Here is a 27,125-nt window from a genome sequence, read left to right as displayed (position 1 = left end):
AATTAACTTCTACAACAATGATCTTACTGGAAGTATGGCCTTTGTAATTGAACCAATTGAGAAGGATATAGTCCAATTAACGGAAGCCCACCGCAGACCCATCAATATTACTTGGCTGGGGGACTTTATTGCCATAGCTGCGATAAAGCTGCTCTAGGGGTATATGGTCTGGTCGATATTGCAGGGGATCCTATATATCATTTGTCACACCATTTATGGCAACGCATTAAATAGTCCACTAATGGTCCATAATCTTGTGATAGCAAACCCATTAGACGCCAACTCATGGCAACTTGAACACATTTTTGTCCCGGTCATCAAGTTTGACCATAGATTATCTAGTAGTGTCGGAACATATTAGAAATTGGATATCCCAGCCTGGGGCCAATTTCTACGCATTTAGCGACCATGCTGCGATTTCTTGTCACTTTCTTTGGAGTCTGGGGAATATAATTCATGAGACTCACATTTCTAAACCTATGATTAAAAGAAAAAATGGTGTCGTGCTGAAATGGGGGAAGATTGACATGGCCACAATTATTTCTAGCTTTGTTGCAAAGATGTATAGGGAAATCTTTATCTGCCTAGACTCCTCTTTGTCGACCGATGAGATTATCCCAGCATTCGACCAAATCTTATCTGAAATTAATAATGGCCTATTGTGCCCATGTCCCCCCAAGCCACCCCTAGCAGTTTGCTGGTTTGATGATGTCTGTTCTAAGGCACTCAATCTCCATTGTGCCCTAAAGGTAAAACCCTGGGATATAGTATTGGTAAAAGCATTGCTGCTTGCCTACAAAGATGCAAGAACCAACAGGGTCCGGGCCCTGAAAGAATAGGCCTGGGAAACTCGCCGAGGCAGCAGTCTTAAAGAATAGCAGTGATTTTCAGAATATTGTTTATGCACCCTTCCTCAGTGAGCACCCAGAGATTACCACTGACACATGTTGCAGAGGAGACCTAGGTGACTCACTTTGGAGTAGTGTTTGGTCAGCCAGGAAATGCCTTCTAAGAGACATCAGTCCCACAGATGATTATATCTGATGTACATCCACACTTTGGTCAGGAGGAGGTGACATCTGCTCTGAATCAATTTAGCCCCTCTAGAGCACCGGGCCCTGACGGGGAACCAATTGATTTCTTTTTAACTAACGAAGCGCTCTGGCCCCACTTATTACTAACGCTTTTCATGCTATTGCCCAAGTGGGCCCTCTTCCCTCTTGTCATCCCAATTTTTTAAAAAGGCAATAAATCGTTGGCAATAAATTACAGACCAATATCACTTTTGGACAGCACTGCAAAATTAATGGGCCGCCTGCTTCTAAACAGGCTATAAGTTTGGGCCCAGGAAAAAATTTTTATCACGTTCCCAGGATGGATTTAAAAAGGGAAGAGGGACAATTGATCAGTGTCTCAATTTAAATGTACTTATTGTTAAATATACTGCGGTGAAGGGAGGTCAATTGTATATAAGGCCCTTATGGACCTGTCCGCTGCTTTTGATCTGGTAGCCCACTTGAAATTATGGTTGATTATGGAAGACTTGGGCATTGAGAAACCGATCATTGACTTCATTCGAGGAATGTACACCGGTGCTACAGCCTGTGTTCAGAATGGTAGATCGGGTGACACAACCAGTTCATTTGGGATCGCTCATGGGGTCAGGCAAGGGTGCGTACTCGCTCCTTTCCTATTCTCCCTCTATACCAACGGTGTGTAAGCAGCCCTGGCCACGTCTGTTAATGACGTTCCATAGATGAACTCCACTCCAGTGCTTCTCTATGCAGATGATGTATTCTTTTTGGCCCGACTGGCAATGCAGTGCAGCATCTGATAGACACTAGGTTTATAAACCACTTATAACGTAGAGAAAATGAAGCTAATCATTTGTTCTAGTTGCAGGAGAGAGACCAAAGAAAATACCAAGTTGAAACATTGAAGGAAGAAAATTGGAAGTGGTGGATTCCTTTTGTTATCTGGGGGTTATTTTTGATTGTAAAAACAGCTGGCAACCCATGGTGGATAACAGGAGGCTAATGATGGAAAGAAGCATAGAGGCACTGTCCAAATTTACAGAAAGGTCGGGAACAAAGCCAGTTGATGTAATTAAAAAGATCTATGAAGCAAAAATTACATCGGTCACAACATATGGGGCTGCTATTTGGGGAACCGCCAGCATTCACGTTTTACAACACTGCATTTGGAAGCATCTGTTAGGCCCTCCTAAAGCTTGTTCTTCATATATCTGTCACTTGGAACTGGATGTTCCCTTCATATCGTATTTAATCTACATCGCTCCACCCCTTCTGTGGCACTCTGTATGGAGAAGGGAAGATCTAAAGCTTACACATGACATATTAAGAGATGGCTTAAACCTTGATGGTGTGGCTAAGGTTAAATGGCTGCAATACATAAAGATTAGCTTTTACTCCGTTGGACATGCTTATTTATTTGACGTTCCACGTAGTCTAGGGCTAATTTATATTCTGTAGCACCTAGGTTGAGCACGCAGGATTACACGTACCTGGATTTTGTGACGAACCTTAAACCTAGATACCTATTAGACAGATTTAGCTTTAATTTTATTCCCCTTATGTTGGGATATTCTCCTAATGCATTTTCCTTGGAGGCACTCAGTTTGTTCTCACGATTCTTGCTCTTCCCAATGCGATTTACATTTTTTATTCTTTTGTAAACTGTATAGGGAGGAAAGGAAGAGATATATTTTGCCACTCTTGCAAAGAATCAATTTTAGAACATGTCGCCCTGCCTTGTATTGTTTTTAAAAGTCTTCTAGATCCTTTCACTTGCTTATGTCTTGCCTCCTTTATTCTGTGTGCCCTAAACAGGAGAAAACAAACCTTGTTACGCTGAGTCAATTTGTGCAGGTTCTGAAGTATTGTATTTGCCTTTAACTATCTGTGTATTTTTATATATTTTGTAAACAAATTCTGTTATATTTAAATTATAATGTATGTAATTGTATGTCACGTATTTTTTTATCTTTTACTGAAGTAGTATACTTTTTATGCTACATTGGCGAAATATAGTGAGGATGATGATACACTAACACTTAACTTTCATCTCGAGCTAGAACGTCTGGCAAATGATGTTCCATTTCTTTGAAACTGAGATTCTGAGAGTCTGATGATGTCTAGGGAGAACAGATGTATTTATCTTGTCCTCCCATTTCTGCTAAAGCAAGAACTACCTTTTTTAAAGTTTGAGGACCCACCTTTATTTCTGAAGAAGAGACTCCCTCAATTCTTCATAGGAAAAAAAAAATCCCTGAATAGATTTTCCTGGTTTTGCCCAAAAATGTAGTTCTGATCATCCTACTCAAACACTGCTGTCTCTTCCAAGAAGTTATAGAATGCCCTGAAGGGGACATCGGAGTCGTTCTGGTACTCCTACTCTACCACATCATCTTCAAAGATAAATATCCCATTTGAAGTTCTTTAAACCAGAGCCTATTTGTTTATACCATTGGCTCCTGTCACCTTCGCAGTAATTTAGACTAGGAGAGTAGCACAGTTGTTAATGCCATTGGCACTAGATTTCCTTGACCCAGCGATTAAATCTTCTCACCAGTAACTTTAAAGGTGTGAACATCTTTACTTGCCAAACGGCCATTCCAACATTTCGGGTTGTCGAGGGCTCCGGGCCCATGGGTCCAATTCAGCAAGGTTACGGCCAGCCAGCCTATGTGACACTGGAGCTGTGCCATCACATAATAGTGTTCCTAGTTAGTCACCCCAGGCCTCCTTCTGAGATAGGAAGGCAGAGCTTTGATAGGGCGACTCTTGCCTTGGATGTGTTCCAGACTAAGGACTTCAGGAGTGTCCTCAGATCTCTGAATAGTTTGCTAGGGATAGGAAAGGGGAGTGCTGCAAAGAAGTACAGAAGTCTGGGGAGTAGGTTTATTTTTGATATTGCGATGCGGTCCATGGGGGATAAGGGAAGCTCAATCTAGAATGGGAGTGTAGCGTGGGCGTTGGCGCTCACCATGCCCAGATTCCCTTCTATCGGGTCCTCCTGTGAGTGTTAAACCTGCACGCCCAGGTACTTGAAAGAGTCACAGGACCAGGCGAGTGAGGCGTTGGGTAAGCCCGTCCTCTGTTCTGCGGACAGAGGAGTCATTGGAAATAGAAGTGATTCATTCCAATTCACCTTCAAGCCTGATGTGCACCTGTGATTATCGAGCAGGCTCACCAAGCCTTGCAAAATTGCCTGTTGACCAAGGAGATAGACCAGCGCAGCGTCTTATATAACAAGACAATGTGCCATTAATTGCAAGCCCTGATGCCCCAGTTCAAAAACACGACTGCGGAGTGCACACGCCAAGGACTCCATGGCCAGGGTGAAAATAATTGGTGATAGATATCTCAAAGGTTTTGGAAATGATCTGGCCTTTTTTCACCCACGCACAGTGTGCTGTACAATAGCTTCACCCAACAGAGAAACTGGGGGCCTATGCCGTATCCTGCTAGAACCGCATGCAAATAGTCCCACCTCGGGGTGTCGAAAGCTTTCTCCATATCCAGAGAGGCTATCCACATCGGGTACGCCTCCGTGCATGCCCAATCCAGCAGTTTAAAGAGACAACATAGATTTAGGCCTGTGCTACGGCCATAGATGAAGCCGTTCTTCTCAGAGTGCACTAGAAACTGCCCAGTATTTTATAGTCCAAATTCAGGTGAGATAGTGGGAGGTGTGAGCTCGTCTGCAGTGGGTCTATGCTGGGTTTAATCAGTACCACCAGTACTGCCTCGCTGTGGTATAGCGGAAGCATATCAGAATCCAATGCCTCTTGGTAGAATTGCCTCTGTAATTTAGTCTATTGATATGTAGCTCCTGGTGATCGAAGTGAGCCGGAGCCTTATATAACGCAGCATAATATTTATGGAAGTAACTATTGATCCCTTCTTGCGTGTTTATCCGCTGGCCATCAGCCGTTGTGGTCGTAAATGTCTGTGCTAGGAGTTTGGAGAGTTTTGTTTTTCAGCAGCCATGCAAGTGTCTTGCTTGTTTTATCCCCCTCAGCGTGTTGTCTGACAAGGTATTGTTTATAGTCCAGGGCACATAGTCTGTCCATTACAGCTTTGTGGGGTAGCCTGGCTTTGGTTAGTAAGGGTATAATGTGTGGATCTGTGTGGCAGAGACGCTCGTGACATTGGATTTTGATTTTTAAATCTTGTAGCTCCTTAGTAAGGGACATGCGTGAACTGTATACTGCTTTTATTGAATGCCCACGCAAAAACCACCTTAAATGCATCCTATTCCATACCAGCATGGGACACCATGCCTTTGTTGGTTTGAAAATATGTTGTGATGGATTACAAAAGGGAAGCACGCAGAGTAGCATCTTTAAGTGCCTCTAAGGGGAGACACCACGTCTGTATACCAGCTCTGGATGTACCCCGTGTTAACTGCAACTGTAGGTGCTATGGTCCGATAATGTGCGGGCGAGGTATTCCACGTGGGTAACCATGGGTGGGGCCTCTGCTGAGCAGTTGTGTGTAGGTCTTGTAGCCCTGAATAATGAGTACACCTGCCCTGTGGGATATTTGCCCCGCCAAGCATTTAGCAGATGCAGGTTGGTAGCCCGTCCCTGCAGGTGCTGCGATAGGAGAATGGATTGTGCCCCAGGGATTGGTGGGCGTGACCGGCCGAGGTCGGGAGTGCAGTTGTAGTTTCCACCCCAGTATGTGGAGGCCGACGGATCAAGGAGTAACCGCGGGGACAGTGTATGTAAAAATGCAGACTGACCCATATTTGGTGCGTATAGTGATACTAGCACTACTGGGGAGCTGTCTAGGAGTCACTCCAGTATCTCGTAACAGCCGTTCGGGTCTGTGCGTGTGTGGAATGTCTGGAGCGGGGTCCCAGGAGCTATCACTATCACAGCACCCCTTGTGTACTCTGAATATGTGGTCCCTACTACTGTGCATCTCCAACGTTTGTCCAAGGAGGTGAGTGTTAGCGAGGTCAGGTGCATTGCTTGGAAGAGCGCTATGGAGATCCTGCACAGTTGTTGGTATACCCTATGTCTTGTGGCATGCCCCGCCAGCCCACGGACATTCCACGTAATTAAAAGCAATTGGTTACCCTGCATTTTAAAAATGTTGTTTAACCTATTTGGTGTTAACGTTGTACTAGTCTGTGGGGACCAGTCACACGTGTGTAGCATGCCGGTAGGATCAGGAGACCCTTGTGACGCCTAGTCTAGTATGCGTGTCATATACAGCACGTGTGAGTTAATAATTTGGACAGAACGTTCTGATGCCCAACTCCCAAACCTGGCCAGTTTGCCAACAGGCAAATGGCCATCTGCACTTAATTGCAGAAGAACTTAATAGTAAATATTTAAGAGAGAACTGTAGTAGAAGAGAGTGCAGAAGAAAAAGTGAAGAGAGAATAGACATAGAAAGCATTGACTAGATGGTTCTATAACAGACACTTATTGTGGGTGGGGCATGGAGACGTGGCAAGTCCGATAGGCCAGCTTTGGTAGTGATTACATACTTAGGCCAGGGTTTTTCTAGTGTTGCGTATCTTGGTCTGCAGTGCCAGTTCTATTCATGGGGGCAGCCATCGCCACAACTGATTGTGCTTTTTGTCCGCTGCGACTCTGTTAGTTGGTGGGCATGCTCCATGGTGATGTCTGTTTCTGATCCCGATAGCGGAGGGGATCCGGTGTTTGCGTGTTTCTTTGTGCTTTTAACAGCCTGTGCTCTCTCCTTTGCTGCCTGAGCTTTAGTGGGGCGGTGCAGTTGACCACCACTACGTGTCTCACCTTGTCCGTGGAGCTACCATTTCCAAAGGGGACTGCTCTCTTTCTTTTGGTTATGCGGCAGTCCGTTTTCCGGGGAAGAGCAGAATGTGGATTTCTCGTTGTGCTGAATCTGCACAGTGGTTTGGAACTGTAGAGCATACTTTACTTTGTGATCCCGCAGACATTTTTTGACTTCCAGAAAGGAGGATCTGCGGTGTTGCACCATTAGTGTGTAGTCCGGCTATATGTGCACTGCAGCATTCTCGACCTGCCACGACCCCCGGGCCCTTGTCACCTGCAAGACATGGTCTCTGTCACTGTAGTTGAACAGACGGGCTACTACCGATCTGGAGGGGTTACCCGGGCGAGGGGGTCCATCCGGCATCCTGTAGGCCCTCTCCACTGAGAAGAACTTGGAGTGTTTGCCCTTCAGTATTACTTTGGAGAACCAGGTCTCGAGATTTAGCTCCATACTTTAGCCTTCAAAGCGCTCCAGCAGGCCCACAATGCGCACATTGTTCCTCCGGGACCTCCCTTCCTGATCTTCAGCTCGTTTCTTAAGTACATCTCTTTTTGCAGTGCTTTATTTGCTCTGATGTTGTCGCTAACGTAGGTCTCATGGTCGCTAATGTCGATTCAGTTTCCTCTATCCTGTACATTATTTTTTTTTATGATCCCATTTCTGCCCGTAGATAGTCTATTTTGGGGCCCAGCATTGTTTTTATGTTCATTACCGCTGCCAGAAGCTCATCAAACTGGTGCGAATGGTCCGTTTGGTCTGTTGATACAGGCTTCGTGGTTTGGGCAGCTTCGGCGGTGTGAACCCCCAACTCTGGCGCACTCCCAGCCAGGGCCTGTGGCCTGTCCACCCTGGTTTTACTCGTTTTGGAGGGCGGGCAAGAGAGGAGGTTGTGCGATGTTTCAGACAGTCAGAAGTCAAAAGTGGGGGCTACAGTGCCCTGCTCCTGGGCCCAGACAAGACCCGCGGTCAATTTTGTGCAATTTCCAGCGTGGAGTTCGTATTTTAAGAGGCTGTGATGAAGAGCGAAGGGGACCCGATTATCTGGTCGATGTACAGGGCTGGTGCCCAAGCCTCAGTGGATGCTGCTTCGCCCGCCCAGGCCTTCAAGTCCTTCCTTTTCCTTTATTTGTATTCTTCTTTTATTCTTAATCCCCTTTGTTTTGTGCCCAGAAGGGTTGGGCTGGCCCAGTGCGCCCAACCAGCATCGCCAAACTCAGCCCTTTAGGGGCTATGCTATCTGTGTCTTGCCTGCAACAGGATTCCTCTCTGTCTGCCGCACCACCATGCACGGTCCGGAAAGTCCCCACCCACCCCGCCTGTGCACAGCTGCTCGATCCGGGTTCACTTGGGCGCTGCAGTCGCCCGCCGCTCCACCAGAGCCCCGCTTCTCACTGGGTGACACCGCAGGCCGCTGCAACCGCGTCGTCTGGTCAGGCCACTCAGGAGCTGAGCAGTCGCGCCGGGGTACCCAGCCCGATCTGCTCTGCCTCAACTCGGTCCACGTCCCACGAAGCCACTCCACACGGATTCTGGCACCCATCTTCTGCTACAGCCAGAGCAGAGGTCCACACGTCCTGCGGGGCCCCACCATAGCTGCTTGCCTGTTTTTAGCGGATTGATTTAATTTTCAAATGAATGGTTTTTAGTTAAGATTGAACCCACTATGACTTAATCTACATTTTTAGATTATAACCTGGATCAAGAACTGTTGCTTTTGGACACCTTGTGAATATCACTTTTAGTCAGTGGGTATTGAATTAGTATGGGTAAAAACATCTGTGGAGATGGAAAATGTGTATATATGTTGACTGGTTGACTGAACATGTGCAGCATTGGCGTCCTCCACATTTATCTCTTCTGTGTAAAATGCTAATGGATTTTCCCCTCTTATAAAATATATTCTTTCAGTATATAGTAAGAGGTCTTTTGGTTAAGAGTTTGTTTACTACAGTGTGAATATTGTAATTCCAGTCCCTCAGAGCCTGTATTGCAATCTTAGAAATAGGATCCGTTTTATTTTGCTGTCCACATTTAACTTATCTCATGAATGCAATATGTTTGAGAATCATTTTAGAATATTAATTTGTTGTAGTCTAAAGTAAAACTGCCACTATGCTGCAGTTCAATAAAGGAATTCTTGGTAAGGGATTGAACCCCTTCGCTGCTAGGCCTTTTACCCCCCCTGTGCTAAGCCTTTTTTGGGCTATTTGGGGTAATGTGCGCTTAGGCCCCTGTAACTTTTTGAACACATAAGGTATCCACGCCAAATTTGTTTCCTTTTTTCCAACATCATGGGGATTCTAATGGTGCCCAGGGTTTGTGGATTCCCCTGGAGGGGTCCCAGAAATTAGCCAAAATAGAGCAAAAGTTTGTTTTTTGGGGGGAAAAACGGGCTGCAAATGAAAGCATCTGGGTTTTCCCTGCAAATGGTATCAAAAAAGTGTTTGTGGGGCTGAAATCACAATTTTCCCAGCTTTTTGGGAATGACACACTTTTGTCAGAAATCCAACATTTTTTATACAGTTTTAGCATTTTTCTGGAACATAGCCTATTTTTGCTATTTTTTGTGCTTTCAACCTCCTTCCAGTTAATGGTAGAAATTGGTGTGAAAGCAATAATGGATCCTGGAAAGCTATACATTTTAGAAAAGTAGACAAAATTCTGAATTCAGCAAGAGGTCATTTGTGTAGATCCATCAAGGTTTCTTTATAGAAACTAACAGTTAAAAATAGGAAAAAATTAAAATTAGTTGAAAAAACAGCCTTTTGTGTCAACGTTTTCACCTGTAACTTTTTTATAATTATGACAGCTCTTTGAAAGCAATATACCGTTACATCCGCTGGACCTTCCTGGTTGTGGGGATATATAGGACTTGTAGGTTCACCAAGAGCCCGACGAACCCAGAGTCAAAAACTGAGCAGCAATTTGCAATGGCTTTTTATTATGTACTGGGTATATAGCAATTATTGTGGGAAAATGTATAAATGGAAAAATCGGTATGAAAGACACCTATGTATTTCTGAAATGGGAACAAATTATAGAGTTTAGAATCAGTAGATATTTGCACATTTTCGAAATTGGGAATACTCATACTAGCATGAGAATTATTGGTCATTTTTCAAAATGACTTCTTTTTTACACAATGTCTTTCATTTGGAAGGCAGAAATGCATCAAAAAGCAATAGGTAATAACAGTTGCTTTACAAATCTGAATTACCCTAAGTCTCCCGATAAAAATGGTACCTCACTTGTGTGGGTCGCCTAGTGCCCGCGACAGGAAACGGCGCAAAACGCAACGTGGTCGCACCTCAATTTCGCAGTGAAAAATGACCCTTTTTTTGGGCAAAGTGCTTAACTGTAGTTTTTTAACCCTAACTCTGCCGGCAACTAGGGAAACCTAGCACACCTGTACATTTTTGAAAACTAGACACCCAGGGGAATCCAGGATGGGGTGACTTGACTGCCTTCCACCAGGTTCTGTTACCCAGAATCCCTTGCAAACCTAAACAAATTGCCAAAAAAAAACACATTTTCCCCACATTTCTGTGGTGGAAAGTTCTGGAATCTGCGTGGATCCACAAATTTCCACCGACCCCGCGTTCCCCAAAGTCTTAGGAGAAAAATGGTACCTCACTTGTGTGGGTCGGCCTAGTGCCCGCGACAGGAAACGGCGCAAAACGCAACGTGGTCACACCTCAATTTCGCAGTGAAAAATGACCTTTTTTTTGGCAAAGTGCCTAGCTGTTGTTTGTGAACCCTAGCTCTGCCGGCACCTAGGGAAACCTTGCAAACCCACACATTTCTAAAAACTAGACACCCGGGGGCTTCCAGGGTGGTATGGCTTGCGTGGATACCCCAACGTTTCCTTACCCAGAATTCCCTGCAAACCTCAATTTTAGCTGAAAAAATCACTTTTTTCACACATTTTTGTGTGGGAAAGTGTGTCATCACTGGGCTCACACACGTTTCCTACCACCCAGCTTTCCCCCAGGTCTCCCGATAAAAATGGTGCCTCACTTGTGTGAGAGGCCCAAGTACCCGTGACAGGCAAGGGCCCAAAACATAGTGAGGCGACATCAAAATTGCCTATCTCAAAACCTGGTTTTGCAAGGGGGTCACCTGGGTATCTGATAGAGACTACTAGCCACAGATTCCTTCACGTAGAATTATCCCCAGGCGTGAGACTGGATCCGGAAACTTTTGCCACCGCATTCCTGCGTGCCGGGGCGACATCACGCGACTCCGCCCAGGCGTCGTCCGCGTACGTGATGTCAGCGAGGTGACATAAGACCCGCCCCGGCGTGCCCTCGTCAGTTTATTCCTTTTCCGCGTGCAACGCGGATCTGTTCCTTGCTGCATGCCTGTTTAAGGCCCCCTTTCATTCATTCTTTTTTGGTGAAAACAGTGTGCGAATGCCTTCGGGCTTAAAAACCTGCACATTTTGTGGGGGTCTTATGTTGGCGACGGACCCTCACCTCATTTGCATGTGGTGTTTGGGGGAGGATCATGGCACCTCAGATTGTGCGGCGTGGCAAAAGTTGAAGCCGAAGTCGCGGTGGGAGCGCCGCATGAAACTTCTCTCGGCGCGTCTCTCCAGGTCGACGTCCTCCCCTCAGTCTGCTTCGGCGGACGGCTTCAGATTCGGCCGTGGTCGTCGTCCTCTCCTTTCTCTGATGTCAGGTGAGCGTCTCTCCCCGTGGTTAAGTGTCGCAGCATCGAGAGTCCAGATGGAGACTTCCGCGGCGGCTTTGCAGGCCTCGCTTGCGTCTGATCCTCCTTCCCCTCCTGGGGTGTCGGCGGATCCCTCGCCTGTCTTAGGGCCCTCGGCGCCGCCGGTGGCTCCGACCCAGACTACGTTGGAACCAGTCTTGGAGAATGTGGTGCTGTTGGGATGCGGCTCCTCTGGGGCACCTCCTTCAGGCCACGGCATCTCTGCCTCACCGCAAACCCCCGCGGGCGTCCCCATGGTGTGGCGGGAGGTCGCTCGGGTCACATCCCCGACTCCCTCGGTCCCTTGGCAGGGTGGTCCTGTCTAAGGCCGAGGTGACGCCGCTACGGCGCCGGCCAGAGCTGGACCGTGCGGAGCCACAGGGGTCAGTGGCCCCTCCTCGTCCCGCTCTGGGTGGAGGTCGAAGACCGACCCCTCGTCCCTCTCCGGGCCCCTCTCGTACCGCCTCACAGGCGGCTGCCACAGGGGTAGCCGGGTGACCTTCGCCTCCTACTGGGCCGCGGCTGGAGGAGGGCTTCGGGCCACTCCCCGGGCCCATCCTGTTACCCCATGCAGGTAGTCGCCTCGGCGGGGGTCAGGCCGGCGCCGCTCCGGGGCCGGTGCGGCGCCAGGTCCACTCCGGGAGGTCCCTTGCCTGGCGACGCCGGATGGCGCGGGTGTCCTTCCTCAGGCAGCGGGCTCTACGGCTCCACGCAGGGGTCGTACCACGGATTCGTCTTCGGACGCTCCTTCTCCGGAAGCAGGTTGCATATTGGTATCATCCTCCCCGGAGACTGGTCGCCTTGTGGTGTCCTTTTCACCGGCGTCGATGGGTGGCTCAATGCCCTTCCTGAGGCAGGGTTGTTCGTCGGAAGAGCAGCAGGTCCCTCATTCTTCGGCTCCTCCTGACTTCCAGGTCTTGCCGGCCCCGCTTGGCCTCGGGGACGGCGGCCTTAGTTTGCAGCCGTCGCCCACGGAGGAGCTGCTTTCTCCACTGCGGGCCCTACAGATGCGGGTGCGGCCTTCGCTCATGCCTTGTCCACGGCTGTGGGCATGTTACGCATGGGTGACCCGGTGGCTCACTTTCTGGCGTACCATCTGTTGGAGGTCCTCCACCAGGGCTCTGGCGGGAGGGAAAGCTTGCTTCCCTTTGAAGGTTCGCTCCTTTCTGCCTTGACGGGGGCTTGGAGGCGTCCTGCCTCCAGGCACCCGGTGCCTCCGCATCTTCTGCATCGGCACCTTCCGACGCCGTGTGACCCAGCGTGCCTGTCCGTTCACCCCTCAGCCGCCAGTCCCCTTCTGCGGACTGCTTTTCCCTCCCTGCCACCCCTGTTGGCTCCGCCGTCCAGAGAGGCCCGCTGCCTGGAAACTTGGGGGCGCAAGATTTTCGCCTCGACCTGCGGGCCCTTAACACCTTGTGTGTGCTGGCTAGGGCCTCCTCCTGTTTGTGGGACTCGTCTTAGTCTCTGGGGTCTGCAGCGTCCCAGGAGCCTGCTCAGGTGGATTTGCGGCACCATGCTGTGGATGGCCGTGAGCTTGCAGCGGTTTTTCTCCGCTGTGCTCTGGACGTCTGAGGCGCTGGGCCGGGCCATGGCTTCCTCAGTCGCTCACCGTCGCCCTGCTTGGCTTCGGGACGGCGTCTTCCCCGAAAATATTCAGGAGAGGCTCATTGATCTCCCATTTGATGGCAGTCTGTTTCATGCGCCTGCCGACTCCGTCATCCAGAGGCTCTTGGTGGGGCTCCGTCCTCCTCCTCCTCCTCTTCCTCTGTCCCCTCCTCTGTGACTTCCCAGTTAGGGTTGCTTTTGGGCCTTCTTAGGCCGACTGTTCTAGTTGTGTAGTAGGTTTTTCTGGCCGTTAAGTCCTTCCTTGGGACTTTGGCCTTGTTGGCTGCTGGACGGCCCCGTTGTTGTTGTTGTGTGAGTTCTGCAAGAGTTGTTGCGCAGACTTGGCCCCGAGGTTGGGCCTTCGGCTTTGCTTGGGCTGCTGTCAAGCCTGTAGCGGGGATGCTTTTTTCCCCCGTCGTTCTTTTGTTTCTTCCTCTGCTGCGGAAGTTCTTCCAAAGAGGGTTCCCATATATTGGGACTTCACGTGCCCTATGTGGGGTTATGGTAGCTGTCATGTGGCTTGCGCTCTGCTGGAGGGTTCTGGTCGCCTTCGGGTACCTGTTCTCCATGGTGTTTACGTAGGTTGCTTTTGCTTCCTGAAGACGTGTGCGCGGCCACTCGCGGTGGTGGCCTGGGCCTCTCCTCCTCTTCCCGCTCCCGTTCTGCGGTCTGGGATGTCCCTGTGTGCTCCCTTGCTAGGCATTGCCTACTTGGTTTTCCTGGGGCCTCGGGCTGTTCTTCTTGCTTCTGGCCTTGACTGCTGGCATTGTTCTGGCTGGCAGGCTTCTCTCCATCTGGAATGGGCCCGCCTTCTTCTCCTTGGTTTCCTTGGGCCCTCTAGGCTTCTTCTTCTTCTTCTTCTTCCGTCTTCCTGTCTTGGCATACGGCGGAAGCTATGTTGCCTTGTAGGGGAGTGGGGTGCTTCGGCCTCTCCGTCCTTGCCCTTGGTTCCTCTGCTGTGAGTGTACGAGCCTCTTCAGCCTTCCTTCCCTCCTACGTCCCCTTGGGGTCAGTGGGGTTCTGCTCGTGGGGGTTCCCTTGGCCTGGCAGGGGCGAGGTTCTACCTGGCCCGCAGATTTGATCCCCTGTGGGGTCCTTTGTTCTGCTTCGGCTGGTAGCGTCCTTTTGCAGACCCTCCTTCCCAGGGGTATTGCTAGGGTGTCTATTCTACGTGAAGGAATCTGCGGCTACTAGTCTCTATCAGATGTGCGAGTTACTTACCTTCGGTAGCTATGTATCTGGTAGAGACTATTCTAGCCTCAGATTCCTTCACGGCCCGCCCTTCCTCCCCTATTCTGCGAGGACCCTTGGGTTGGTCTTCGGTACTCACCTCCCGGTGGGGGGCTGTGTCTCCTGTGAGTGCCTTCCTTGTTCTTGATGGGTGGCTCCGTCGGGGCGGTTCGTTCTTCCTATGTTCTTTGGAGGATGGGGTTCCGGTGCTCCGGTGCCCTGCTACTCTGTCTACTCCAGGTTTGGGGGGGATTGCTTCTATCCCTGTCCTCCCTCCCCTCCCTTCCTCCATTGCTATCCTCTGGTTTGAGGGTCCTCTTGCCATGTCTTGCCCTTGTGGGTGGTTGCCCTCTAGGTTGGGATGGCTTGGTGGCTTGTTGTCCCGGTCTGTCTTGGGACTGGTCCCCTTCTTTGCTCCAGATGAGGGGGGTGGGCTTCCTACCTGTGCCATGACTTTTATGTCTGTTCTTCCCATTGGGGCACAGGGATGGATGGTTGTCTATGTGCGGGCAGGGTGGCTGCGCAGGTTTCTGCTTGTTCTTCTTTTTTATTTCCCTGCCCTTGGGGTCTGCAGTGTTGGCACTACCCTGGTGGTTTTGTTAGTCACTGTTTCTTTCCAATTTTCTGCTCTTCGCACACTGTTTCCATGCTCCCACAGTTTTTAGGTCTCGGGACCATCCGGTCGGCAGACCGGAAGTCCGGAGATTTAATGTCTTTGAGAAGAGGGGCTTGCACCCGCCCCTCTTCTCTCCTGTTCTCCATTGGCTGGCCTCTTAAATTCTGGCCAGCCACTGGAGAAGAGGTCCAGTCACTCCGATTATGCCCCGTCCTTTTCGGATCGGGGGGCGTGTTTTTTGCGAGAAGTCTCAGGGAGGAGACAACAGCAAAACACGCCCACAAATCCGAAAAGGACACTGCGTTTCTCCGAGGCAGTTCTTCTCAGCCTCGGAGAAAGGCGGTGGTGTCCGCACCGGACGCCACACAGTCTGATTAATTGCTCGAAGTCCCACCCTGCGGCTCGAGCCCGTAGCTGTTCAGCCCTTACCTTGTATCCCTGGAGCCCACTCGGGTTCTTGCACGGTGGGTGAGCACGGATGGTCGGTTCTCAGCGCTTTCAGGCCTCCACAGTACCTCAGGTGCTCCCACCGGGACCCGTAGCCACTCCCCGCCGCACAGCGCCTGATTTCCGGCTCAAAGGTACATTCCTGTCCCACGTTCCTCTTCTGACTGCATGCCAGAGCTCTCCGCTTCTAAAAGTACTTCCTGCATTTCAGCAGCTCCGGGCTGCCGGCTCAGCTCTCGAATCCACTTCCTGCATCTCAGCCCTGCACCGAGAGCTGCCTGAAGTGAAGAAGAGAGCTTTCGGGTGCAGCTGCCGTGGCTGACTGGAGGGCACAGCTGACGAAAACGGCGATTGAAGATTTGTAGGGCGCCGGTCGTATCAGACGTAAAGGAAGTTGAAGTCTCTTCACATCGCCGCCTCTGCTTTTGTGGTATTGTGGCATCTCCGAAGTTTACAATGTCCCAGCTTATTTAATGAAGTCGGCCTCTACTTAACTGATAGATTATGCGTCATCAGACAAACGAAATTGTCAACGTGCCTGGTTCCGAAGCTGCAGCAGAATTTCTCGATCATACCATTTGCTCCCCTTTAAGTCAGCTACTTGTTTAGTCTGTAGAATCAAAGCCTTGTTACCAAATCCTGCGTATTGTGCGCAGCTGTGTCTCAATCTAAAAAAGCTTCACAAATTGAACATTATTTAAAGTGATGTAGTGTGCACAATAGCACAGTACAGGAGTGTGTTCTTGGATGTATGCTTAGTAAATACATCCATCGGTGTGCAGTTTACGTCCTTCCACCTTGAATACCACTTCAACGATTGTGTGTGATTCTGGAGGAAAAAAAACTCCTGAGGACACCGACTCTGCAGAAACTTCCTCCACAAAGCTGACTCCTCAATGTTTCCTGATTTACTGGCATTCCTAGGACATCAGGTTTTAAAAAAAACCCTGCAGTTCGTTTTTTTCCAGTATCATAGATCCCCTGTTTCCCTTTCACATGGGAGCTCCCTTTGGTGGGTTTGTGAGGTAATCCTCACGCTGGTTGGTGCTAGCTAGCTGTACCACCACAGACTGGCTTCTCCACCTCTGCGCCATGGCTGGGGTGCTCTACTGTACCAACAGCAGCCCTTCACACCCACGAGCTGCTTCCCATCCGTGCACCTCAGCACCGTGTCAGGGGAGGGACATCACAAGAGGGGGTCAAAGGGCATTATGTGCCCCAGCTACCGCGCCATTCCAGGGCCCGCATCCCTAATGCACAATGAATGTTCTTTCACCTGTATCCCTGCTGCGCCTGTATAAGGCCTTAGCATTCTAATAATACTTCAATGTCTGCCCCTCCCTGACACCAGCCCTTTGAGGGGTCGATGGGTAGTATTGAGTTTACTCTAGCAAGCCAGGACATCTCGAGTCCTGCTCTGGCTTAATCTCTCTGCACATAAGTGTTCAAATTAATTTACTCGGCAAAGCGCACGCTCGGGTACTGCGTCCTTCCTACCCACCCGGAAATACCTAAAGGTCACATTTCAGCTGTCTCCGTGACTACCTGGTATAGACTGCACTCGCCTTCAGGCCACTCTACTCGATGCACCAGAAGTTCGCAGTGCCTCCTGGAAGCAGACATGGGTTACGTGAGCCAGGACTTCTCCCTCAGTAGAGAGAACGCAAGAATGCACCCCCTCTCGGTTTATGTACCCCCTCTCGGTTTATGCACCCCCTCTCGGTTTATGCACCCCCTGTGAGTGTATGCACCCCTTATCGGTTTATGCACCCCCTGTGAGTGTATGCACCCCCTCTCGGTTTATGCACCCCCTCTCGGTTTATGCACCCCCTCTCGGTTTATGCACCCCGGCTCAGTGGGTTAATGTGTTTGCTGCAGAGGTCTCTATGTGTGTGTGTATGTGTGTGCCTATGTGTGTGTGCCTCTGTGTGTGTGTGGCTTTTTTTGTAGGTGGCTCTATGCGTGGGTGGCTCTGTCTGTGTGTGGGTTGCTCTATGTGAATAGCTGTGTAGGTGGTTCTGTGTGTGTGTGGGTGGCTTTGTGTGTGTGGCTCTGTGTGGGTGCAAATGCAATAGGTCTCGCATTTGAGAGAGATTAAGCTATTGACATTGTAAATAACAATGCAGTTTCTTTAAAATGTTTCAAAAACATAAACAAAAATAATGTCATGAGCAATGCCAATAGCTCTAACTTTAACAATGCCGAGACCATTGCATTGTAAATGCTTGTTATCTGGTGATTCTGCGTTGTGGTGCGGAAATTTCTCTGAAGAAAACTGACGTGGGCTGCCGGGGCGGGTCTTATGTGACCTGGCTGATGTCATGTATGCAGACGATGCCTGGGTGGAGTCGCGTGATGTTGCCCCTCCCCCGGCACGCAGGGATGCTGTGGCAAAAGTTTCTGGATCCAGTCTCATGCCTGGGGATAATTCTACGTGAAGGAATCTGCGGCTAGAATTGTCTCTACCAGATACATCGTTACCGAAGGTAAGTAACTCGTACTTTTGGCCCAGTGCTCAGCGGCCATCTAGGGAAACCTACCAAACCCACACATTACTTAAAACTTGACACCCGGGGGCTTCCAGGGCGGTATGGCTTGCGCGGGTCCCCCAACGTTTCCTTACCCAGAATTCCCTGCAAACCTCAATTTTAGCTGAAAAAATCAATTTTTAACACATTTTTGTGTGGGATAGTGTGGGCTCGCACAAATTTCCTGCCACCCAGCGTTCCCCCAGGTCTCCCGATAAAAATGGTGCCTCACTTCTTGAGGGTCTACCACCTCCAGATAGTTCTAGCTTTTGGCTTAGGTACTTGGGGGTTTTGAGATACAGAGCTTTGGGAGTCAGGCAGGCGATCTTTAGCTGTATTCTTGCTTCAAAAGGCAGCCAATTTAGAGATTTTAGGACTGGGGAAATGTGTACTGATCTTTCTGTGCCCTTGGTCAGTCTGGCCGCCGCAGTATAAATGAAAATAACATAACATAACATAACATAACATTCAATACAGCCTTAAGTGGGGCCAAGGTATATTTCGGGAGGCCACATAGTGTAGCACTGACCTAGTCTAGCCTTGGCAAAACCGGCGCTTGAACCACCTGCTTGAAGTCAGCTTGTGGGAGGAAATGTTTGAGATTCCTGAGTAGTCTCATCTGGTGATTGGCTCCCTTGCAAACCTTACTAAAGTGGTTTTTCAAATGTAAGTGTTTGTCCAGGGTGAATCCGAGCGATTTGGCTGAATCAATAATGATGGGGGGGTGGGGCAGATGAAGGCAGTGAGATGTTTCATCCAGAGGTCTACCTTGGGGTATGATTCAGAGGAGAAATGAGCAAGAATTCGGTTTTGGAAGTGTTGAGTAGGAGGTGGTTCTCCATTAGCCAGTTTTGAGTGTTCATGAGGGTAGTGTTGAGTGATGTGAGATTGTCAGGTGAGGAGATTTTCAGGTAAAGTTGCGTGTCATCTGCGTACATGTGGAAGAGAATGTTCATTGAGTTTAGTGCATTTGCAAGTGGTTCCAAGAATAGGTTGAATAGTATGGGGGAATAAGGCAGACCCTTGTGGGACACCCATGGATACAGGCGTGGGCTGGGATAGGGAGTGGTTCACCTTTATTCTTTTGGATCTGTGGTGGAGGAAGGACGAGAACCATTGCAGCACCAGACTAGAGAGGCCCATCCTGTGTTCCAGAACTGATAATAGGTTGTCGTGATTTACAGTGTCAAATGCTGGGAAAGGTCAATGAGGATCAGGAGGCAGGATTCGTTGTGATCGAGCATTTTTAGAATGTCATCGAAAACATGAATGAGAGCCGATTCAATGATGTGTCCGCTCAGAAAGCCAGATTGGTGATTGTCTAGGAGTTGGAAATTTAAAATGTGAGCACAAAGTTGAGATTGGACACATTTTTCAAGGAGTTTAGCCAGAGTAGTAATGTTGGAGATAGTGCAGACCTTAACAACTTCCGCCCTATCCGCATTAGGTTTTTTTTAAGATGGGGGAAACCTGAGCTGCTTTTAGGCAGTCGGGGATCATACCTTGAGACAGTGAGGCATTGACAATCATTTTCCAGAGGGGGGGTGATGACTTCCTTGATTTCTTTGAAGACGGAGGGTGGTAGCGGGTCATTAAAGTGATTGGATGGGTTGATACTCTGAAGAATTTTGTTAATGTCTCTTTATCTAAAAGGGGTGAAGGTGTCCCAAGCCAATAGGATGGTAGAGAGGCCTTTTTAGATTCTAGTTCGATATTGATGAGTCTCGATTTCTCAGATAAAAATGTAGCCAAAGCGTCGCAAGAGGGTGGACTGTGTCCTGGGTCAGACCGAGTGGGTGTGTCACACGATTGTTTAACAATTTCAAAATGTTTCCTGGGACGATTAGAGGCTTGGTTAAGTTGAGATCTGAGGTAGTCTGCCTTGGCGCTCTTGATTTGTTTGTTATAGGAGCTCCTTACCATTCTGAGGACTTTTAGCTGATCCGAGGCAGGATTGGAGTTCCAAGATCGTTCAGTTGCCAGTAGGTTGCGTCGTTCAGACTTTAGGTTGTCGTTAAACCATGGTTTTGAGATTTTTGTTCACGCATTTTTTGTTGGATCGGTGCAACGAAGTCCATGATACTTGACATAGTAGAGTTGTAAAAGTCCGTAAGTAAGTGAACCTCTGGCTTGACAACTTGGGCGGAAAGGGCAAGTTTACATTGGGTTGCTAGTTCAGCTGTATTGATATGTCTACGGTCCCTTTTCCATACCTTCAGCTTCTTCGATTGAGGCTTCCAAGCGGACACCTCCCGGTTAATGTAAAAGAGGATGATGTGATTGTCAGACCAGTAGGAATGGGAGATGTTATCCAGAGATATGGTGGTTCCTTTGGAGATGATGAGATCCAGGATTTCTCCTTTATTATGCGTTGGCCTTTCACATTATTGGGTCCGCTCGTGATCATCTAAGAAGGATGTGAGGCATGTAGCAGTTTGGTCATTGGGGTTAGACCAATGAAGGTTGAAATCGGAGGAAGATTCGGGGAACTGCTAAATCGACATTACCGGAGATGATTTCCAGTAATTGTTCGATGGAGGAGAGATTGTTCCCGGGGGGTGATAGAAAGTATGTAGTTTTCATATCGGGATGTGAATACTTAAAATGTTGAGACGGAGGTATTCACTGGAGGAGGGTGCAGAGGTCTTGGAGTGAGAGACCGAGAGAGTGCTCCGATGAATAGAAGCTAGGCCCCCACCCTGCTTTTTCACTCTGTCGAGACGAAGTATGTCATGGGAAGGAGGCACTAGGAGGTCTAGGATAGGAGAAGAGGCGGAATTTACACAAGTTTCGGTAAGGATGATGATATGTATCTCCTGGTATTGAATGGCTGTAGTTTCCCAGTTTGGATGGCTTATTGGACTACTGTGACTTTGTCAGTACAAAATGCAGTTACATTGCAACCATTAGGGTAGCTGGGCTACATCTGTGACTGTTATCCTATGAAATTAATGTTCTATATAAATGACTGATTATTCTGTTCAACTTTAACATGATTTTTCAAAAAACCTTTTTCAGTGTTCCACCTAATTTCACATGTTTTTGTCTACAGGAATGTAACCCCTCATACCACTTTAGAATTTAAAGTATGGAGCCATCACACGTTAAAGGCTGATGCATTATTAGGAAAAACCACTGTAGATTTAGGAAAAGCTTTGGAAACGCACAACAGAAAATGTAAGTTAAACTGCAAATGTGTTCTATATCTTGTGTAGTAATAGAAACAAAAACCCAGAAAGTTACAATCTTCAATATCATGCCTCTCGAGTTACATATTTATTTTAGTTTTTTAGCTCATCAACCGCAATTATCTGAAGCATGTATTCTGCTATAAATTGAAGTATTTATTAATATAAGGTTAAATGTGAATTGCTGATTAAATTGTTATTTTTGGTTACTCCACTCCCTTTCACCACACCATATAGTCTGCTATCACTCATTTAACTGTAGTAGGAAACCTATTCAACATTGGTTGGTTTGCTTTTCTCCCAATTACTTGTAAAAGCAGCATTCTGTGTAACTTGATTCAGGGCAAACCTCTATTCCTCAACCATATTCTGAGCCACTATGGACAAGAGAATTTCATGTTATTTTATTGACGTGCTATAGAAATGCTGTTGAAATTTAGCAAAACTGTTTGTGCCGACCCTGTCAACAAAAAACTGTTCGCTATCTCACTCATAATATTTTGCCCCACGTGATTTTTTCCAAGTGATTCAGTTCTGTTGTCTTTCAGAAAGCCAGCAGCATACACAAGCATGTAGATTCCAGATGATGCAAAACTTGCATGCAGATCCTTTCACTCTAAACCTATATTCATCTGTTCGTCCCGCTATATTCTAGTTGTCTTCCCAACTCCATTCTTCCAGATAAGAGCAATGTCAAAGATGGTAAAACTGGAAATTGCTTATATTGAAACAAGCAAATATGCTATGTTAGAACTGCTGAATGGGTGATGACTCCAACTAACTTGATACCACTGGACAACACTTGTTCAATTGCTCTACCAGTAGATGTGTTCTTTGCTCAGGCATCCCAACTTTTATTAGTTGCAGATATTTTGAAGGAAAGTGCAAGTGTGAGCTGATTTGTGTTTACTCCTGTAGGATTCCTTTTGTCACTAAGTAGGAAGTAGTAAAATCATTTCTGTGCGAGACTAACCTGAGTTTCTCCAACATTGGTATCTTTTATATATTCACATGCTTGGCTCATTCTCTTGTCAAGCTGGAAATCCCTCAGTACATTAAAATAGCACTATGCAGTGTAAAATATACAGCATACAGTACATAGTGTAAAATGGCCATAGGCCTGAAACAACATAGAAACCCCAGCTTTATTTGAAAGAACCCACATTTTAGCCAATGAAATGGAAGCTTAAGTTCTCCTACTCTCCGTAGAGGCCACCTGATTTTTATTTCTTTCAAATCTTTCCTCTTTGCAGCTTGAACATGTTAGCATGTGTGCATGTATGCTAAATTAAAGCTGAATTTGATTATTATGTTTGTGTTGAAGCAGTTAATCTAGGAAATAAAGTCCAAGGGAGTGGAGGGTGTAGGCTGCATGTACATTGTTTCCACATCTGGATTAACTGGTTGAAGGCTTTGAGAGAGCTTCTGAAATTACCAACGTAAAACCTTATGATTGGTGAAGTTTTTCTTTAAATATAGCAAGTTCTGTTTTCTGCTTTACTTAACATTGCCTACATTGGTCACTAATTTTAAATCAGTGAATAGGATGTGTAAGTGCTGCACACGAGAAAAACTGATGTACCACAACGGAAGCTGCCTTTGACTTTCTATTGTAACTAATTGTATTGAGTTTTAAAATCTGTTTTTTTAAATACAAACTTTCTGTATGCAGTGGTTTTTTAGCATGTGTGCTTGCTCAGCCTCTGATTTGTTAGAGGGGATGAAGAATTAACTATTTTTCACATTTTCATTTTTCTTTTTTTTAGTGGAAAGGGTCAGAGAACAATTAAAGCTTTCAATTGAAAACAAGCATGGCACTGTACAGACTGGGGAGCTTACCGTTGTTTTGGATGGTTTGGTTGTTGAGCAAGAATCACTAGCAAACTGCAGTTCATCAACAACTCGTAAGTCAATAAGGTTGTGCTCATATGTCTGATTTAGAGAAATAAAGAAATAGACGCTAAAATTAATTTGCTTGTTTTTCAGTTGAAATGCACCAAAATGGAGATGCTGTTCATGAAACCAGAAATGATTCATTCACCAGATGTAGATCAAGGTTAGTTCTTTTTAGTTGACTCGTTGCATAGCTTTGATGATAAATTATACATGCTGCACAGTATTGCTACTCTTTCCACAATCATTTTCCTTTTTAAGTGGAAATATGTTTGCATTCAATAATATAATAGGTTTTAGACAAACCAAACAACTCTTCACTATTCTCATTATCTTTATAACCATTCTCACTTAAAGGTGCATTAGAAACCTTTTGGCATAAAAGAATACATTGTGCATAGACGTTTTAAATTGTCACATCTTAGAAAGCCGAGGGGTATAAAGGGTGATTAAACAGCACCTAGATGTGTTATGTACATGCTTTAATTGTTGGGTTTAATGCAGGCACTAAGGAAAGAATGGCAGGTAGTGGGGATTGCCATGGTAGCGGATAGTTAGAGGGACAAGCATTGAGAAAGTGTTGGTCTATCAGAATGTATGCACCCTCTTCCCATATTGAACATGGTGCTACTTCGTGCTACTCCTCACTTATTTGTTTGCTTTACTTACTTGCCACCTTTTGATGAGCTTTTCCTTACATTGGTGTACAGCCTTGTACAGTGAAATCATCTGATAGATTCCCTACAACTTGAAAAAAGCTTCTTGCCTTCAGTAACAGTCTTTATTGTGAATACTCTACCTGCAGGTTCCTCACCTTCACATTGCATCTGGAAACTTATTCCATTGTTTTCCTGTGCTGATAGAGGAGCGAGCTCCAACTCTGCACTTGGAAGCAACACTGTGGTGACTTCACTGCAGCAATAAAACTGCCACCCTGGTGCATCCAGTGTCTGTTCCCCGTCCATTTTCTGTGCCTTTAGAGGAGAGGTCTCAAACCTTTAGATGAAAATCATACAGAGCTACTATTAATATTAGTTTAACACTGACCACGTCAGACAAGATCACATTACTGGCTACACCATGCAAGGTTACCATCAGTGATTACCTCAGTGCAACAGGCAAGGTGTTGCCAGAAGATCTGTGAACATTTCTTTTTCAATTTGGAATGCATCAGGATAATACCACAGCTATAGCTGCAATGTCCCTGGCACCTAGGTAATCATTTTATTAATGTCTCCCCAATGCCTCATGATTTCTCACTCAAGTATCTGTTTTAAATATATTTTGTTAATTCAGCCATGTGTTTGTAAACATCAGCTAAGCGTTTTGTGGCAATGTTTGGCCACATAATAATTCAACCAAGCAAAAAGTCTACTTTAGTAGGCTTGACTACACACAGGCAAGCTTAGCACAGCTAGCTGGAGAGCAACCAGTAGCTCACAAGCTCCTTGTTGGAGAAGCGTGCATTAGAAGCAGAGACAAGAAAATTAAATAAATTATTACCTAGCTATAGTAAAGGAAATTTCAATTCTATTAAGGACTCTGAGGCGAGGATGGGCTTTTCTTTCCCTGCTTTATTTTCCAGCAGCAATTCAAAGAACATAACCATGACAAACTACACTTCCAGTCAGTCAATGGGAATAAAAAACAAACTAGTCCTCCAATCAGAGCAGCGTTGTCTGATTAACTGTCCTTGTCGACGCTCTATCCTACTTTCTTGCTGCGAACACAGCCAAATACTTCAGAAAATTATTCCTGTTTGATTGTCTCAGTCCGTGAGAAAAGAGAGAATTTATTTAAGATAACGAAAATATCAGGACAAACACCAGAAGGAACAATATTAAGAACAATAGTCTAATAGTCAGCAAAACGCGAATTACTCATCTAGCTGATACAGCCAATAAACATGTCAAGTATTTGAACTACATTTAACATAAATTTGTCTAGTATTTGATTAACTGGAATATCATTCTAGGGTGGGAAGATTGAGACCAATCAAATAAGGTGGTCTAATCCTCACCTCCGAACCTTTATAGGAAATTTATCATTTTATGTCTGTACCAGAGGCGAGGATTAGGCCACTCTAAACCTTCCAAACCACCAGAGATGCCATATGTGTAATTTATTTAAAGTAAAATCTATTAAAGGTAAACTCCGATGACCAATCTGCTGCACTAAGAATGTCCTCCAAACGAGCTCCCAGAGAGAAAGCTTAGGAAGCCATTGCTTCCCGTACAGAATGAGCTCCAAACTTTGAAATATCCGTTCCTGCTTCATGCAAAACCCATCTGACCATGGTAGGGGAAGAAACAGCTTTGTGAGGCTTTGTAAGCGCAATAAACAATTGTTACTCACCAATGGTAGGGGAAGAAACTGCTTTGTGAGGCCTTGTAAACACAATAAACACAATAAACAGTTGGTGCTCGCCCAGAGGATGGATATCTTCGGTCATAGATTCATAAGCCTTAATAGCTATGTCCACACGCAACTTAATTACATCAGGAAAGGCTGGGTATGACACAATTCCAGTATTTGTAAATCTTTTTATTAACATACATCAGCTTATTAATTTCAGTACAGAGGAAGCAATAAGATCTGGCATCATGGAGACAATAGGTGAAATCAGTAATAGCAATATAGCACATGGAACATCTATGGGGAGGGAGGGATCATCATAATTGACAGTGCAAGGCGGTTGGCATATATCACCACGGTAAGAATTCCACAAACCCCACATGCGGGTCCACTTTCTAGGACAGCCCTGAGCCACATACACGGTCTTTTCTCTGTGCATGGACCAGTCAAGGTCTTTCTCCCAGGCCTCTACCATGGGGGGATGAGATCCTCCCCATAGCTGTGCGATATTCCTTTTGGCGTGCATTAGCCCCAGGCTGACCCATTGTGTCAGGGAAACATTCAAATCCGTCGGTTTCCATACATTCAAGAGGCATCTACGGGCTTCACGATGGAGATGTGTGGATAGCACTGTATTGATGGTGTCGTGTATCTTCCGCCAGTAGGGACGAATAAGCTCACACTCCCAAATGATGTGCATAAATGTTCCCACTTGGCCGCATCCCATCTACATTTCCCCCCCCCCCCCCCCCCCCTGTCGGTTCTTCCCATTTGCACCAGCCAGGGCCTGTCATGTATACCCTCTGAAGGATTTTGAGTTGTACCAGTCTAAGTCGCACTGGAATAGCAACACTCTTGGTGAGGATACTGCCTCCTGCCATTCTTCATCATCCATCTCAATACCATCCCCCGTCCATCTTTTCCGCAATGATTGAAGAGGGTTTGTCTTATTATTTATCAGTTTTTTTTATATATTGGGGAGATAGCCTTGTCGGGAAGGTGGCCATCCAATACCCTATCCTCCAGTGGGGAAGATTCAGGAAGGGTGGTACCTCGCGGCAGAAGGCATCGCAAGGTGTGTCTGATCTGCCTGTAGCGAAAGTATTCTGTGTCCGCAAGATCAAATTGCTGTTGCATGGTGGTAAATGATCTAACATCCGACTTATCCCAGAGGTCTTTGATGTGTGAAATTCCGATAAATTCCCACTTGTCAAACCCTTTTGATTTCCATACGCTACCCAGTTGTTGCGAGTCCCACAGTGGAGTCGCTAGTTTCAGTCGGTGATATAAGTGCCATGATTGATGGCTGCTAGATGGGCCGCCCAATAATATTTTCTGATGTCTGGGAGGCAGATTCCTCCGTCCTACCAGTTCAAGGTAAGCTTGGTTAGGGCTATACACAGCTTTCCATCCCACAGCAGGTCCTGTTGAAGGCCCTCTGCCTCTTTGAAATAAGACAACGGAACGGGATCCAAGAAGTTCTGCAGGGCGTACAAAAAACGAGGCAAAGACATCATTTTGAAAAGAGCCGCTTTACCCAGTAGGGAAAGAGGGAGAGACTTCCAGTTGTTTATATCCTTCCTCAGCCTGGCCAGGGGCGGGAGTAAGTTCCGAGCATACCGAAGCGATGGGTCTAAGGAGAGAAAAAAACCCCGAGATACCTGAAGCCCTTTGTGTTTATTTGAATAGGGCAACCCTTCGGTAGTATAGGCGGCTCTCCCGCCAGGACGAACAGCAGGGACTTACTCCAGTTAAC

The 27,125-nt window shown here is 46.9% G+C and overlaps 1 protein-coding gene across 2 annotated transcripts in view; it reads left to right on the top strand.

Moving 5' to 3' along the window:
* The window catches only part of WWP1 (WW domain containing E3 ubiquitin protein ligase 1), an 850,740-nt gene that overhangs the window by 130,222 nt on the left and 693,393 nt on the right, over positions 1–27,125 (top strand). For both annotated transcript variants that reach the window (XM_085605336.1, XM_085605333.1), the window contains exons 4-6: positions 20,986–21,110; positions 22,888–23,025; positions 23,108–23,177. In XM_085605336.1, coding sequence (XP_085461462.1) covers positions 20,986–21,110; positions 22,888–23,025; positions 23,108–23,177 — 333 coding nt within the window. The remainder of the gene's footprint in view (positions 1–20,985; positions 21,111–22,887; positions 23,026–23,107; positions 23,178–27,125) is intronic.

The sequence above is a fragment of the Triturus cristatus genome, chromosome 5_1 (genome assembly GCF_964204655.1).
Source record: "Triturus cristatus chromosome 5_1, aTriCri1.1, whole genome shotgun sequence".
In the NCBI taxonomy this organism is placed as follows: domain Eukaryota; kingdom Metazoa; phylum Chordata; class Amphibia; order Caudata; family Salamandridae; genus Triturus; species Triturus cristatus.
This window is presented reverse-complemented; position numbering and strand designations above follow the sequence as displayed.